Source organism: Falco punctatus (assembly GCF_963210335.1).
Source record: "Falco punctatus genome assembly, chromosome: 13".
Classification (NCBI taxonomy): domain Eukaryota; kingdom Metazoa; phylum Chordata; class Aves; order Falconiformes; family Falconidae; genus Falco; species Falco punctatus.
In genome coordinates this window covers 13,111,560-13,127,429 of record NC_137593.1, presented here as the reverse complement: position 1 = coordinate 13,127,429, position 15,870 = coordinate 13,111,560, and the positions used below count along the sequence as shown (strand labels likewise).

The window sequence follows — 15,870 nt, the reverse complement described above, 5'->3', positions numbered from 1 at the left end:
CTGCCAGGGAGATTTCCCTGGATTCCTGTCTGGCTTGCTTATTCACATAATAAAAATGCAATTATGTGATGCAAAGAGCAACTGTTACAGCCTTAAGGAGCAAGGCAAGAGCAGTATTTCTCCCAAAGAGCAACAAGGTTAAATCAGAAAAAAATAATCTCATGTTAATTTGTACCTCTTTTAAAAGATACGGTCAGAACCCAACATCATCTCAGATGCAACACATGCCTGCAGAGATGAAATCAGGCTCAGTGCTTCTCCCAGGGAGTGCAAGGATGAAGCATCATCTGTGGAACTCTCACAATGCTGATTACATTTTCCAGACCATGGCATACATACAGGAAGCACCCAGCTAAGCAGATAATAGGTCATTTCAAACACAGTATTCTCTATATAGCGACAGATAAACACAGAAGTATAGTGTATGGGAACTGACGGAGTGACTCTACTATTAGATATGGTGCATTTATGTGGAATCCTTCCAAGGTGTCTCCATGAAAGCTGTGAAGAGTCGGCGCAGCATGCAGCCACTCCTGACCACAAGATGTGTGTGCCTTGTTCCGCCTGATGCTGCAAGGCTTAGTGGAAAAAGAGGAGAATTTCACAGCATGTCACCGTGGAATTCAGAAAACCAATAAGCCCAGCTCAAATTTCCAGGTGTCTGGTAAATTGAATGCTTGTCCTCACACTCCTGCACCAAACACCATTTCTGGGGTGTTTCCAGCCAGCAAGAGAGAAAGGAGCTTCTCCCTCTCTTCTATGTTGTAAGGGAGCTTCAATCCCCTCTAAAACTTTCCCAAGCAGTGATGCTATCAAAACCTTCCAAAGACAAACAAAATGAGATGCAGGATGCAGCTCCCTCCCTCCCTCTACTACAACTGCATCCACTGAACCGAGTGCACTTTTTGACCCCAGCCAACAGGAATACCCAGATCCTGTGGCACAGCAGAAGCACACATAGCATGGGCTTTTCTGGCTGTGCTTGCAGCCCCAATTGCTCGTGCTGGGTTTGCAGCCCTGCAACGTGCTGTGAGCTCTGTTTAAAGCCTGGCCTAGGTTTCCTGCTGGCAGCCTCTTTCCCGCTTGTGCCATTTCACTATCAGTAGCATTAAGGGCACGCACTCTTGCCAAGAATAGTTTCTTTTAAACTTGCTGAGATTTGAACCTTTTTGGTGTGTGGAGGAATCAGACACTTTCTCCGCCAGGGTCACCCCAACAGCTCCTGGGGTTTGTTTGCCCAAGTGCTTGGTGAGCTGTAGCTGCAACCCTGAGGGAAGGTGCTGGGCACCCCTGTACACCAAGCTGCAGGCACAGAGTTGCTGGCTGTCCCTGTTCATACAGGACAGGCATTCCCCAAATTTGGCCGTCATGAAGAGGTGATGAGGTGAAGCTGGTGAGGGGACATGCCACATGGGTCTCAACATGGCCCTCCACCGGGAAGAAGCAAAGCAAGAGAAATCATGCAGCCCACACCGATTTTCAGCCCTGGGATATTATGCGTATATATTATATTATATGTAGTCATATAAATACAGCCAGAGAGGAGAGGGACAGAGACCATGAAATACGTGATTCTTTTTTAGGACATAAAGGTCTGAGACTGTCCACTGCATGTCATTTTGAGTTGAGCCAGGTAAGACTCTTGGCTCCCCTAAGGCACCTACTCTTACGAAAGCTGCTTCAGTCTTCAGTTACACAAATTCTTTTCTCTGTGAACGGCTCAGGAGACCTAAAGTCCCTCTCAAACTCTTTTAAGTAGGTAGAATTTCACAAAAATATAAAATAAATCATCATGATAATACAGAAAGTCCCCAGAACTCTTTAGAAGCATGAAACTGTAAACACCAGCATCCTGTGTTTCAGTAAATAATTAACATGCAAAACAGAAATGCCAGCAAAGCAGATGTTAGGTGCAGATTCCTGTAATATGAATTTGGTTAAAGTTACAGCCAACCTGCTAAATCGGATGTATTTGGGATGACAAGCAATAACTTCTGTTCTCCACCCCAGTGATACTCATATAGGAAAATAAAGTCTCCTGCTAAATACTGTGCTGGCAGCATTTTACAGCACAACTCTGTGGCAGGCCAGCTATTGCTAAGCCTAAGGGCAGAGAAGAATTCTCTCAAAAGTAAGAGCACTTGCAAAAATCTTTCTCTCTGTCACAAAATAGCTGGAAGAAAAGGCAGATGAAGGACAAAGAATTAAGAGCAGTTACTAATCCTGGAAGACAGGAACAAATGAACTGTTTATCAGAAGCACTGCTGGTGTGTAAGGGAACGTTACCTGGAGTGCTCACAGGATCTTCGCTTTTGCAACTATGCCTGGTGCTAAGAAATTACAGGGTTGCCCCCCCTATAATTTCATCAATACATTGCCGCATCTAATGTGATTTATGATTTTTGCTTGTGATTATCTTAAAGCAGTAGCTCCTAGAGTGCTATGAATACATCAGTCTCCTGTTCTGTCAAAACCAGGAATGTTGTTTCCAAGCCTGTATATTTTAAGAGGAAAATTCACAAATATGAACAACAGAACTTGGAAGACAGTGAAAAGGAATTTTGTTGTTCAACATTAAGATTTTTCATTCTGCAATATATGACTACCTAATGCTCATGTTTAACTCTCAGAGCTGGCTGAACTACAGTTTCACACCTCACAGACCCCATTGACAACAAGCACAGCAATCCCATCGTTTTGCCTCACCAGCTCTGGCTCCTACTTCTGTGTGCAGAGGCAGATTCTGCTGGCAACACGCAGCTGAGCAGCTGCTGCTCACAGTGCCCGGCTCACCAGCACACTACAAGCTTCTTTCCCACATGCATTGGCTTAGGTGTATATCAGCATTACTGAACTAGATGGGTGTGGAACCTCCCAGGGCAAGGTTTTGTAAGTGGACTTATTTTTATGTTGTAAAGAGCCTAACGAACCCCTGAACACTTACTGCAGGGTTTCCCCCTTCTCACTCTTGGAGGTGGTTGTTCTCTTTATACCTCCATACACTAACCAAATTCCCCTTGCTTATGTGCATCAGTATTTATCACATCAGGCCACCTGCAGTATTCAAACACCTGATTAGAGATGACTCAGCAGCAAATCCTGCTGGGAAATGCTCTGCTACACGGTAGGAAGTGATTACACACAGGCAGCAAAACCTCCCAAGCGAGCCCAGGAACACATACAGATGTTTTCATGAAAGTAAACAGATGGAAGGATATTATCTATCTATTACCAGCAGACCTAGTCAAACAGACCTCAGAAATCTATCATAGTAAAACATTTTCCTTCTGATTATTTCAGTTTTGATCATGGGTTACAACATTTTAAATAGAAGTCAAAAATTTGTACAGCAGTATAACCATTGGCTTGCACCACAATCCCCATGTTCCCATCAAGGCTTTCACATAAGTGCAAAACTAGCATAAACCCAGGAACCAAATTAAAAGCTAAGTTTCCTTGATTTCTTCTTCAACCAAGACTTCTCCTTCCTCCCCCATGCTTTGAGACACCTATAGACTTTTTTTTTTTTTTTTAAGGGTTCAGTACTCCTTTGGCTACTTGTTAGATGTCTGAGGGTTTTATTTTTCCAAAAATTGAAGTTGAGCCCTTCTGATCTGTATCAGGCTAGAAACCCTTGTGATTGTTGAGGGGAGCCACTGCAAGTTAGCTTGGAGCACAAGGTACCACACAAATCAGCTGGGGATTATAATTTGTAACAGGTACCATAAACACCCTAAACATCTCTGAACAGATGAGCTATTGAGAACATGTTTCTTTTATTTCTTCCATATTTTTTGAAGTTGAACAAGAATTAGGTATTGTCTCCTCATAGTAAGAAGGGCCACATGAAAGACTTCTCATATTCCCCTTACAGTCCTTTGAGATCTGGGAAAAAAACAGAAAACAGTCAATTTGGTTCCACTTTAATCCTTTAAGCAGCACTAGAAGGACCTCTAAGCAGACTAATATTTTCCTGTGACACTTGAGGGACCTATACAGTTTTGAAGAGAGAAAAAGTGCTGTCTTTGGGAATGACTGTGAAGGGGTTGCAACATCCTCGGCACAACGATGCCTCTCTTGACACAGAGCAAAAAGCAGGGACAAAACAGAGGGTGGCAGGGACGAGCAGACTGCAAGGACTTTGCCAGGAAGAAAGAACTGGAGAGGATTTGACATGCTCTTGAGCAGTATTTTGCAAAGATCCTATCTTCTAATCCCATCTTCTGATGAGACTGCAGTGTAAGAACAGGAGAGCTACTAAAGAACAGACCTCGGAGAGGAGAGAAATACTCTCCCTTCTGCACCACCACCACTGCATGGCCTTAGCAAGGTGCTGGGGGGCAGCTGAGACACTAGCAGTATGTCCTCCCTGCACAGCTGCTCTGCAAAGCCCTCTTGCCCACGAGGCCACCCCGCTACAGTGGGGTTTGGCACACTGCATGCTGTCCCCTTGCGTGCATCTGGCTCCAGCTGGGGACCCTCCCCTCTGGGATTTCTACCAGGGGTGACAGCACAGCCACAAAGGTGGTCACCACCTTACAGGAGAGCTCACCGAGGCCAAAAAAAAAAAAAAAAAAAAAAAAAAAAAAAAGCGAGAACCTCTCTGGCTGCTCTCCACCTTTCCTTGCTGCATGGAGCCAATTCTGCTCCTCCAGAAGTCACCAGCTCTTCTGAACTGCACCACACCACAAGCTGCTCAGAACAGTTTCTGGCCCCTCTCTGAGTCTTTGGAAAGTACCTGCTGTATCACTGGCTGTTTCTGCAAATAGATCTATACCAAGTCATGTGGCTTTCCTTACTCGGCTTCAGGTCTTTCTGCCAGCATGGCAGAGTTGGGCTCCCATCTCAAAGGCGAAGGCAGACAAGATTTGTTCACCCTGTCCTAGCAGTTCAGTTATTCTTCAGCAAAGGGTAGTATGAGGAAAGAGAAAAAGCATGCAGTTGCCCAAATGCAGGGATTCTGCAGAGCCTGCACGTGGGATGAAACACTCCTGTAAGACACTACCCTGTAACAGCTTAAGCAAAGCTCTGTCACAACGTCACCCAGCTAATACCCAAGCAGAAGGAGAATTGTTTACGCCAGCACCAACCCATGACCACGAAGGGGCACAACACACTGCTGCCTGTGATGAGGAGGGGTAGCCAGCACGTTTTGCTTGAATGTGCCCCCTCCCAACCCAAAGGGAGGAAACCTGCCATTTCATTACTGCCTATTAGTAATGATGAGCACTGGGTACAGCGAGTTTTTCACCTTTGTGCTGCATTGCAAGCATCATCATTGGCGAGACTCCTATCTGATAGTCGCAATCTGTTTAGCAGCCCTGTTTGATATGTGAGGGAATCCATGAAAAAAGGTGAAGGGGCACATGCAATGCTCCTGACAAAAGATCCCTTTGAACCCAGGACCTCTGGCTGGCTGGAAGCAGATGCTGCTCACTAAAATCTACCCAGATATAGCACCCAATAGATACTACCATGCCCAATGCCCTCCCCTCCCTTCCATGCTCCGACTCATTTCTGACAGTTTCCCCTCATCCTCTTCCAAAACCAGAATTTTTCCTACATAATCCGCTGGGAGGTTTTTGTTTGATGACTTTTTTTTTTTTTTAGCAACCCCCCTCAGAAACCAGGTTTCCAGCACAGATGCTACAGAGACCAGAGGATTTCAGGGTTGTTCCTCAAGCCTCTGTTATTAGTGAGATTTGGAAGGCTGTGCCGTATCACGTTGTCCTGAGAATACAAAGCCAGAAATGAAAGAGGAAAGAGCAGCTTGTGTGAGAGGCCTTTCATCCAAAAGGGAGGAGTGGGCCACAGTGAACGCCTCCAACACATCAACGATGCGAAATCCTGAGGCCACCAATTAGCCTGGGCATGGGGAGAGGGGCGAGCAGGCAGGACTGTATTCCAGTGCACCAGCAGGTGCATTCCCAACAGCCCCAGAAGAAGAGAGCTTCTGGGTGAAACAGCCTAATGACCATTATTTCCAAGAACACAAGTAACTTATCTGTAAACATCACTCCCCCAACCAGGCATTAACTGGGGAAAAGAAAAAAAAAAAAAAAGAAAAGAAAAGAAAAGGGGCTTTGGGGAGAGAGACTAATTACATAGCTCCCAACAGCTGGACTTTGATCATAATTACAGTGCCTTCTTCATCTCACATTAGTGGCTTTCAACTGCAGCTAGGTGGGCACTTCTTGGAAGGTGGAAATCCTGTCCATTTCAGATCGTTAGCTCATTTTATGACTCAGAGCTAGCTTGGGTTTTCTGCAGCACAGGACGAGGTCCCACAGTACCACTCAAATAAGTAACTCAGGGAGTCAGTGACCTGGCACTTCATTGCAGATGCCTCTATCCTTCCAACCTTCCCAGGCCTGGGAGCCAGAGCACTGAGCCTGCTCTATCACTGATTTCAAGCGTTTCATGCAAATCCCTTTATAAGGGAAGCAGAAGTAGAAAAACTTTGAGTTTTTTGCTCAAGTCTGTTATTGCAGAATTTTAATATCTCTTAGATCTTTCTGCTTAAGAAGGAGAAAACAGCTACACTCGGGACATACCTTTTCAACCTCAACTTAGACAATCACATTCTACATTTGCATCCCTCACTTTTGTACAGGGATGTATGTCCCTGTCCGTGCCCAGTGCCCCTCTCGGCTGGGCTGCAACTCCAGCACTGAACTCCAGTGCCCACAGCAATAAGTGGGGTTGTGAAGGAGGCAGCTGCTTATCCTGTACCCCAGTTGAGTCATCTGCACTTTTGCATGATGCAGAAGGTGTTTTTCTTTGATACCCACATTTACAAAGAAATAAATAGCCTAAACGAGAGAGCTGGGCTGTTTGAGACAGAGGCTGGAGTGGCGTGAACAATAACACACAGCACTAAGAGTCTGGTCACCCAGTTATATTTCCTCATCTGTGGCGCTGAATTACTGCACTGTTTGGATATACCGCAGCAGCAGCAGATAGTTTCAGTGCTGTGAGATGACAGGCAGTGAGTACACAAGCATTATAACGGCACATTAGTTAATGCTCCTAAGCGTGATCTGTGTTCACCTTGACAGAGGAAGTGTTTTAGCTGGCTCCCACGTTGTCTGCCTGCTGGACACCCACAAAGTGAAAAGACTACCAGATGAAGCACCGGCAGAGGGTAAATCCAAGCTACAAATCTTAGAACTAATTGGGATTTATAACTGCTTTCCCCTCTACAGTGACCTACAGGGAAATCTGTGTGATACCCACCCCCCACCTCTCCATTTTAACAGGTTTTCAAACACTTTTCACTCTTGTTATTTTGTCAGCGTGCCTCAGCTCAACATTATCAGTTCACTATTTAGATTCCTACTAGATGTAATTTTAAAGTTTCAAAGAAGCACATTGATATTAGCTAAACAAAGTACTCTGACCACATCAAAGCAAAAGTGTTTCAAACTGTGTAAAATAAATGCAATTCTGAAACTACTCAATTTTGTTAAATCAGTCAGATGAATGTCACCCAGCACATCATGACTATCTAACCAACGGAGCTTAAAGCTGGAGACCATCTATATTCTCAGACTTAGAAAAATACCTCTGGGGCAAGCTTTCAGCTGTTTTTGACCTGCGGCAGAACACAGCCACCAATGACCAGACAAATCACAGAATCGTAGAACATTTTGGGTTAGAAGGGACCTTAAAGGTCATCTAGTTCCAACCACCCTGACATGGGCAGGGACACCTTCCACTAGACCAAATGCCACCCTCAGCTCATGTAAACAGACACACACAACAGCTGAGACACATTATTACTCTAAGCTACATCTCGATCAGGTTTTATGACTGAGGACTGTCACAATTCTGTCTCAAGCTTCCCACACCGCAATGGTCACTTAAAAACTCATCACGATGCTAAGGCACGTGGCAAGGAGCAGCATTGCTAGTAACTTGCTGGAGGATGCAGATTTGAAGGGGAGAAAGGCCCATTTCAAAACTTACAGAATATAGCCAAGGACTTTTTATCCCTCCCCCCCCCCCCCCCTTCCTGCTCCATCGGGGTTTTTTTTCCATCGGGGTTTTTTTGCCTGAGCCACAGCACGCATTTTATGAACCTGTTCTTTGACATAGGGTGGGATGCGACTGGTGGGATTTCACTGGGGCTGGGAAGCTGTCTCAGAGCTCAGGTACGCTTCCCAGTGCGTCTTTACACTTTCCAATATTTTTGGGTTTTTTTTTTTTTAAATTTTCTGTTTGGGAATTTGATTCACCTACTAAAGACCTCCCTGCTGCCAGCCTGACCCTGCCTTCCCGCGCGGGCACCACTCTCGTACTGCTCTCCTGGACACACACATCCCTGCCGGGGTCAGCGGGACTGGGTGGATTTGCAGGAGATCAGAGCGTGGCTGCATGTGCCTGGCCAGCCCTGGGGCTCGTGTTGTGGAGGGTCTCGCCAGGGAAACCAATACCCCTGGCTTCATTCCATGTTCCTCTGCCACGGCAGCACGGCCAAGGACCGCACGCTATTTCCCAGCTCCCCTCCTCGTCCTCCCCTCCGCTGGCCCCAAATGCAGCCCCTCCTCGCTGCCAGGTCTCCATACAGCAGTGGCACCCAGCACCCAGCGGATTAAGGAGGGATAAACCCCCCCCCCAAACATTGCAACAAATTAGGATTGGGGGGCAAGAAGACATTACAAAACTGCCTGTAATGCCGTGGGCTGGGTGACAGTGGCCAAGCCCTTTCTTCAACAGAGAGCTATGCCACACAAGCAGCCTTCCCCAGCACCCTGCAGAGGATGCAGAGTTAACAGTTAACCCTTCTAGGGATCCAATGCCTTTGGGAGACACCAGCCAGAGCTTTTTCAAACCCCAGCCAGAAACAAGCCTTAAAGTAGCTCGACAAGTGACTATGCTCAGAGGATTTCACCTCTCCGAACTTTATGACTGGAAAAATACCACCTACATGTCATTTACATGCTTAAATATAGTATCTTCTATTGGGAGAAACAAACAAACTGACAATGTGATACTGTGATACCTCATGCGGACATGCTCTTTTATCTGCTGGGAAGTTACAAAACTCAGCGTAACAACAAAGCTAAAATAAGAGTGGTTGTCAGGCTCTAAGGCTGGCTGTTAGAGCGAAAAAATATTCTTGAAGAAGTACTGTCTCTCAGAAGGCAGGTTTTTCTTCTCTGAATCTTTTCAATGATTAAATGCTATCCTTTAAATTCTAAAATCTCAGAGCTTAATAGTTAAGCTCATATTCTTTCCAGGAGCTTTTTCATTTAAAGGAACAAATAAACACACTATAGAAAGCTGCACTACCCAAAGCACAGAGTAACCTTCTGCTCCAAAACACAGGGAAAAGATACTATCAGCTTTCATGTTATTTATCACATTTTTTTTCCCCTCTAATGCCAAAGAGGAAAAGGGAGATATCTTAAACGGATGCCTATAATTAAACAGTACCTGTTAGAAAGCCAAAAACAATAATAAGCTCCACTGAGCATGAAGAGAGCGGCACATTTTTTCCACGTGCAGCCCAGCTGCCACTGGACGATAGCAGAAAAGTTAACAATTACACAAGTCGCTCAGATCAAACCTGCGATAGGAGAGAGTTACGTCACACGCCAAGACTCACCGCTGGATGCAGGGATCAGGGTAGTACTGCAAGGTGGTGAAAGGTGCTGGTTCAAAATTCATTTCCTTCGAGCCCCTCTTTGGGCGCCAACCAAAATCAAATAAATAAATAGATATAAAGCCAGCAGGCTAAAAGCAATAAGGTCAAGTGTTACATGAGGTACAACTTTAGAGATTTATTTTACACTTGCAAATGGGTGGGATCTCCCAGGGGCTTGGCCAATGGGATTCATCAAGTGACCTGAGCATCACCACCAGTCCCTCCTCGCCAGCTGGGCATCTTCTGCATGGATATTTTCCCCTCCTCTCAACATCCTTAATAAACGTTGGTGTACACCGGCCACACTTGTTGTTGGGAGCTCATCTGGGGCATCTCTGAACTTCTGATCTCGCCTGTCATTGGTTGCCTTCCTGACTGACTTCACAGTTTAATTTTGGCAGCTCTTGCAATTTTGCAAACTGCTGTGGCTGCTGGTCATCTTCGTCTCCAGATGGCCGGAGTTTCCTCTGCTGGGTGCAGCTCCCGTGCTGAATTTCATCGTACTTTAAAAGCTTTCCTTGTCAGCTCTGTGGCTAGTACCTGTGTAAAGCTGCCTGGGGAAATTTTCAGTCTTTCTCATGCCACAGTTCAAACAGTCTGTTGTGGTCACAGTTTCAAAAGCTGAATGACAAAACATGGGGAAATTCCTCAATTAAAATTAACTCTGAACTTTTGCTCCTTTTCTTCCCCTTCCTGCCCTCCTCCCCCCAAGAAAAATATCATACGCTATTGTTAAAGTTTCCCTCTATATCTTTTGACCTTTTTTTCAAAATGAATTGAGATGATATAGAAATCTTTCATTGTTTTGGTGTTCTGTAAATAATACACCTTTTCCACATGAAAAACAACAATATTTCCAGACATCTTGAGGAGAAATGAAGGGTAAGAAAAGAAGAAAACAGAAATGATATCTTTTTTAGGCCACTATAGCCTAAAGGAACAAAAGCAAAGTAAAGTTCACCAAAACAAACTACCAAAGATGAAAAGCAGATTGAATTTTCCTGAAGGAAAATAAAAGCCAGGAGCAAAGGATTCAATTCCCACCCCCTGGGGTTTTTTTGTCCTTTTTTTTTTTCCCCCCTCTTTTTAAATTTTTTTTTTATTTTTTTTGTTTGACATACAGACAATCATTCAGGAAAGCAACCTGTTTGGTCCCCTGTTTTTCCCCCTCCATGGCTCATCCAAATAGTACAGGCTGTAAACCTATCCTGGTTTTGTGGTTTTAGAGAATGAATGAAATATGAATCAGGAGCTAAATTAAAATGGATTCCAGCAGGAAAAAATAGCATCCATGTATCTATGCACCAGTGGGATTGCATCTTCAAGTAGATGTATATGTTTGTGTGTAGGAAGAGAGGGGAAGGGGCTGCCCTATAGCTCACCTACAGTGCATCTTTTGTGCTGATGTCAGCACAACACCAACCTCCCCAGCAAAAGCCAGGAGCCCTCCGAGATGGCAGTGATTGCCTCTTATTTTTTCCCTCTGTGTTTTCCTTGTAGGAAATTTTGGTTCTAAGAATGTCATGTGGAAACATTTTCTTTGCTGCCTGTGCCAGGGTGGCAGGGGAGCTATTTCAGACTTGACATTCTCCACCCACACTCAGCCTGATAGTTCCTAACATCTGTGAATTGTGAATCCTGTAAACTCGCAGGGCTGATCCCTGGCCAAGTTCAAGCAGCTTTCGCTACGATAAGTGGCATTTGCCAAGGAAGAGAGGCTGGAAGCGAAGGATGTATTTATTAACTGCACTTAAGGGCTCCCTCACTGCTGGACACTGCTTCCCCTGCCTGGCCTGTGGAGGAGTAGGAATACAGAACAACTTTCTTCTCTTAGTGTAAGCCATGGAGAAACACCAAAACTTGTGTTTTTGCCTGCATCATTGGGAAAGAAGAATGGAAATATCCAAACCAGGCTTTGCTGGGGAGGGAAGAGGGGAAAATCGCACCAGGGCATGTGTACCCATGATGCAGCCATGGCTGCAGAGCGGTTGCATCCCTTTCTGCTGCTGGGATCAGGGCTGTGCTTACCCCTGTGTAGCCTCCTCTCCTGATGTGGCAGATACCTCCAGGGAATGGGCAACGGGGTCCAGTAGCCAGCTCAAACTTGCGACCCACACTGCTGGCCAGGCTCTGAACATCCACCTTTAACCAAAGACATGGCAGGCAAGTCCTCTCCCTGCAGAAACCGTTCGAGCAAGAGCTTAGGTTCACGCTCTTCAGCCTGCACCTGTAGGCGTGCATACGGATAACCAGCCTGGCTGGGGAGGTGTCGCAGGCACCAGGCGGAGCTGCGGCTACGCTGCTGAGACCTTGTGCTTGCTCCTCGAGACACTCCAGAAGCTTGTTGGATTTCTCCTGCCCAGCCCGCGGCGGGACTAGCCGTTCCCTCTGCAGGTCTGGCTTCACAGAAGAGTGGTCATGCATTGTGTGCTCTCCCAACAGCCTGGAAGAGTTTGTCTTTCCTGATAGATTTCAATCTAAAAGGCATGAACCTCATGCAAAAGAAAGACCTTGTGAAAATGGCTGTTCCTGTGAAATCTTGCTGCTCCCTAGGAGCCGGAGAAGAGTCTTTCCCAGCACAGCCTAGGTGCCAGGGCCAACGCACTGGGAACAAGGGAAGGCTGAACAATTCTCACCCGGAGACTCAGACCTGCTCTCCTGGTTTTGGCCAGTCTCCTCACCTGGCACGCACCCAGATACTGCTGCGTGGCCAGATCACACATCCCAAGGGCTTTGGTGAAGTACTACAGGCAGCTCTTGGAACTGATGCTGTCAGGCTGGTCTCTGCTTCTAAGGGTGAACCTGACCTCTGGCTACTTAACCTTAACTCTGCACAGCGGAGTACCCCATGGTACCTCAGGCACATGAAATACAAGCCTGTTACAGCCCAAACTAACAGTCCTGTGATTCTTGCTTTTAGTGCTGAACACATCTAGCAGCATTACAGTCAAGAAGAGGGAGACAGTCTCTAGTTTGCAGTTCACACCAAAAGAATAACTTCTGAAAAAACATATTAATTTAAAAAAGAAGCACCACCACATAATTGTAATGAGAAGTACTTGCTTGGAACAGGGCTCTCTTCTCACTCACAAGGCACTGATGGGTGTCTAGCAAGGACATTTCCATAAAAACTTCAAAAGGGGCCACCAACTGCCCAAGGTCCTTACCATCCCTCATGCCTGGAGCTGGGCAAATGCAAATCACTCACAATTTGGCTCATTTTGGCAGCACACACAGCACATGGTACTTTTCCCAGAGCGCTGGACATTTTCAGCCTTCCAGAGAGATCTGGACGTGTGCTGAAGTAACTCTGAAGGTCTATCTTTCACTTTTTCCAGCTGGAGAACAAAGCCATGGAAACCCACTGGTGACAGTGCACAAAAAACACCCACAAAAGCCAGCAAGTCTCCCGGATTTCTCTCCCCCGACCTCAGCTTCCTTCCTCCTCCCCTACTCACAGCCAGCATTTAGCTGTGGGTTCATACACCGTGGAGTGAGGCAGAGATACCTATCATTGCAGCTAACCCGTGTCTAACTCCTGGGTGTAAGGCGCTCATAGCACAGCCTGCAGTGGAAACACAAGCCACGGGGTGTGCGCGCCTGTGAAGTGCCAGTACCCCATGCATAGCTGGGGGGCTCCCAAGGCGTAATGGTATTTGGGCAACCTCATCTGCACTGCCTTGAAGAAAAGCTGGGAGATGGAGCCCAAGACACTCAAGAGCTGAAGATTGCAGAAGGGGCCTGAGCGGATAACATGAGGACCAGCAAACTTCACCATGGCAGCCTGGGAGTGCAGACAAGGGGGACTTCTTGCAGCAGCAGACCTCAAACGGAGTCAACTCAAGAGGAAAAGGGGCTTGTGATTTCCTCAGTATTCACAGCCCTTCCTAGGAGGGTTTGTTGCTGGTAGTGAGGGTGATGCCAATCTCACAGCAGCAGGCACGTGTCCTGCAGAAGCAGGGTGGAAGCCAGGGTGTCAGAGATCTGTCTGGCTAGCGGATTTACAGCCGAGCCTCTAGTGCTTGCGGTAAGCAGACAGCACGGGGATATGCGGAGGAAGCATGTGTGTAGGTGGGCAAGAATGCAGGGCATCGCTCCACCACTGCTGCTTTCATGTCTGGGAGAGAAAAACAGCCAGAGAAACAGCTGTGGACTACTCTCCCATTACCCCTCCGCGTACCCTCTCTACAGCTTCAATTTAAGCTGCCGTTGAAATGACCACGAGATTATGTTTTAGCAGAGGAAAACATTTATATCCTCAGGAGGAGACTGCTGGGGATTTACAATGGTTTCTCCACCGCCACCCAAACTCGGTGCCAGGATGCCGGCGTGGCAGCTCCCATCCTAAACAAGGGTGAAAGGGAGAGATGGTTTCCTGACATCTCTGTGGCTCCAGCCCTGATCTAGGTCGGAGGACCTCTGAATGGCTGTGAGCTCAGGTAGGGAAGGGGAGAAGCCAGCTTTGCTCTGAGCCACCTTTGCAACTGCTGGCTTCAGGATTTGCTTGGAATCAGCTCCACCCTTTACGCCAGGGGATGAAACGTTTCATTCACAGCTTGGGGTTTCTAGGGGAGTGGTTGTGGTCGTTTTGTTTGGGGTTTTTGGTGGTGGGTGGGTTTTTTTTGGTTATTGTTTTTTATTTTGTTTGGTTGTTTTTAGTTTGGTTTTAAGTTAAAATGAATTTCTTTTAAGAGCAAGGAGTCTGTGGAATATTTGGGGATTTTTTGTTAGAAAAAGTTGAAGAGGGAAATAATTCCCCCCACCAACAATAAAACATCTTTAGCTTGGCTGTCCAAGGGAACAGAAATACACAATGGCAGCATCCCTTGCGAGCATGTTTTCCAACTTAAACTAAATATTGCAGATGTTTAAAGGTCACAAAGACTTTCAGGTTTTAGGAGTTTCATGAACAAAAGCAAGCAGAGGAAAGACAACTTTTCAGCAACTCCTGTGAAGGGAAAGAGGCAACAGGACTATGACCCTCACAGGCTTTGGAGGGTCTACTTGAACACTACAATCATGGGAAAAGCTTCCATAACAATTCACATTTTGCCTCCAGCCCACCTCTTCATCCCACTGCTCCTGAAGTGTCAGATTTCTGGCTTGTGGCTTACACAACCCTTTCCCCTCACCCTCATTACTGTGAGACAAGGGACAGGGAAAACAGCAAACTTAAATAAATTAATAACAAAAATACTACAATTCTACATACAATCTTCCCTGTTCCCCCAGCACCTTTCGTGCCTAGTACAAGCATAAACCAGTAAAAATGGGTACTCATACCCCAGCCCCTCCATGCTGGCACTGCCCTGCATGGGGAACCCAGTGTTGCTGGTAGGGGCATGAGGGGCTGAGCCCGGGCAGCAGCTCTGAGACAGTGCTGTGCAGCTGCAGCTGCAACATCTGTGGTCCGGGACATGTTTGGTCACCAATAGTCAAGTCTGAGCTTGGGACTGGTGACAACTCAGTGAGCGAGCAGTCCAACACAACACTAGGCACACCTAAAAAGAAACTGAGAAAGGTGTCATGTACGGCTCCCACATCATCCTCCTCCAGCTAAATCTGAACGTATCAGTGCTAACAACTGTGAGCTTTAAAATGCGCACCAGATTCAAACTGCTGTTTGTAGGTGATACCACGCACCCAGAGCTCTGCACTAGCCTCATGTTGGCATCAACTCTTGCACAGAGCTAGAAAGAAACAAATGAGATTGTCCTGGGGAGGAGGGCTGGAACAGTGCTATGTGAACTACTTTTAGAGCTGACTGGTTGCCTTTGGTGTCTCCTCTGTCACATCCATAGTATCAGAGCACCATCCACTTGCAGTAAAGGACGGTATAGTTTAGTGTTTCCTTTTGCAGGGATAACTAGTGGTTTCATGAGGCACAAACTACTTCTTGAGCGTTTGTCCCCAGGAACTTGTATCAGCAGGGACTCAAATGACAGGGACTACGAGACTGACTACCCCACAGTAGAAAAGTTGAAGTCTTCCATGTTCTACCCCCTACCCATCACCTATTTCATAGTCTTTGTCTGGTAGGACGTGCCACAGTCCTCTGCTTGAGCAACCCTGAAACTATTAATACCTCCAAGTCACCCAGAACAACTACAACAGCAGTTTCCCACTGCTACCCTTTCTACTCTGACCCCACAGCTTCCAGCAAAGCACTTTTTACTCTTCTCCAGTTGTCCTACACATTTACGGAGACTTCCAGCTCCCAT

At 46.4% G+C, this 15,870-nt stretch overlaps 1 protein-coding gene across 3 annotated transcripts in view; it reads right to left on the bottom strand.

Moving 5' to 3' along the window:
* TP63 (tumor protein p63) overlaps window positions 1-15,355 on the bottom strand; it is a 114,173-nt gene extending 98,818 nt beyond the window's left edge. Inside the window, exon 1 of one of the 3 annotated variants that reach the window (XM_080410559.1) lies at window positions 9,611-15,355. In XM_080410559.1, the coding sequence (XP_080266685.1) occupies window positions 9,611-9,672 (62 nt within the window). In that variant the 5' untranslated portion in view covers window positions 9,673-15,355. The remainder of the gene's footprint in view (window positions 1-9,610) is intronic. The other 2 variants (XM_080410554.1, XM_080410553.1) reach the window with 2 other exon arrangements.
* Between the last annotated feature and the right edge of the window lie 515 nt (window positions 15,356-15,870).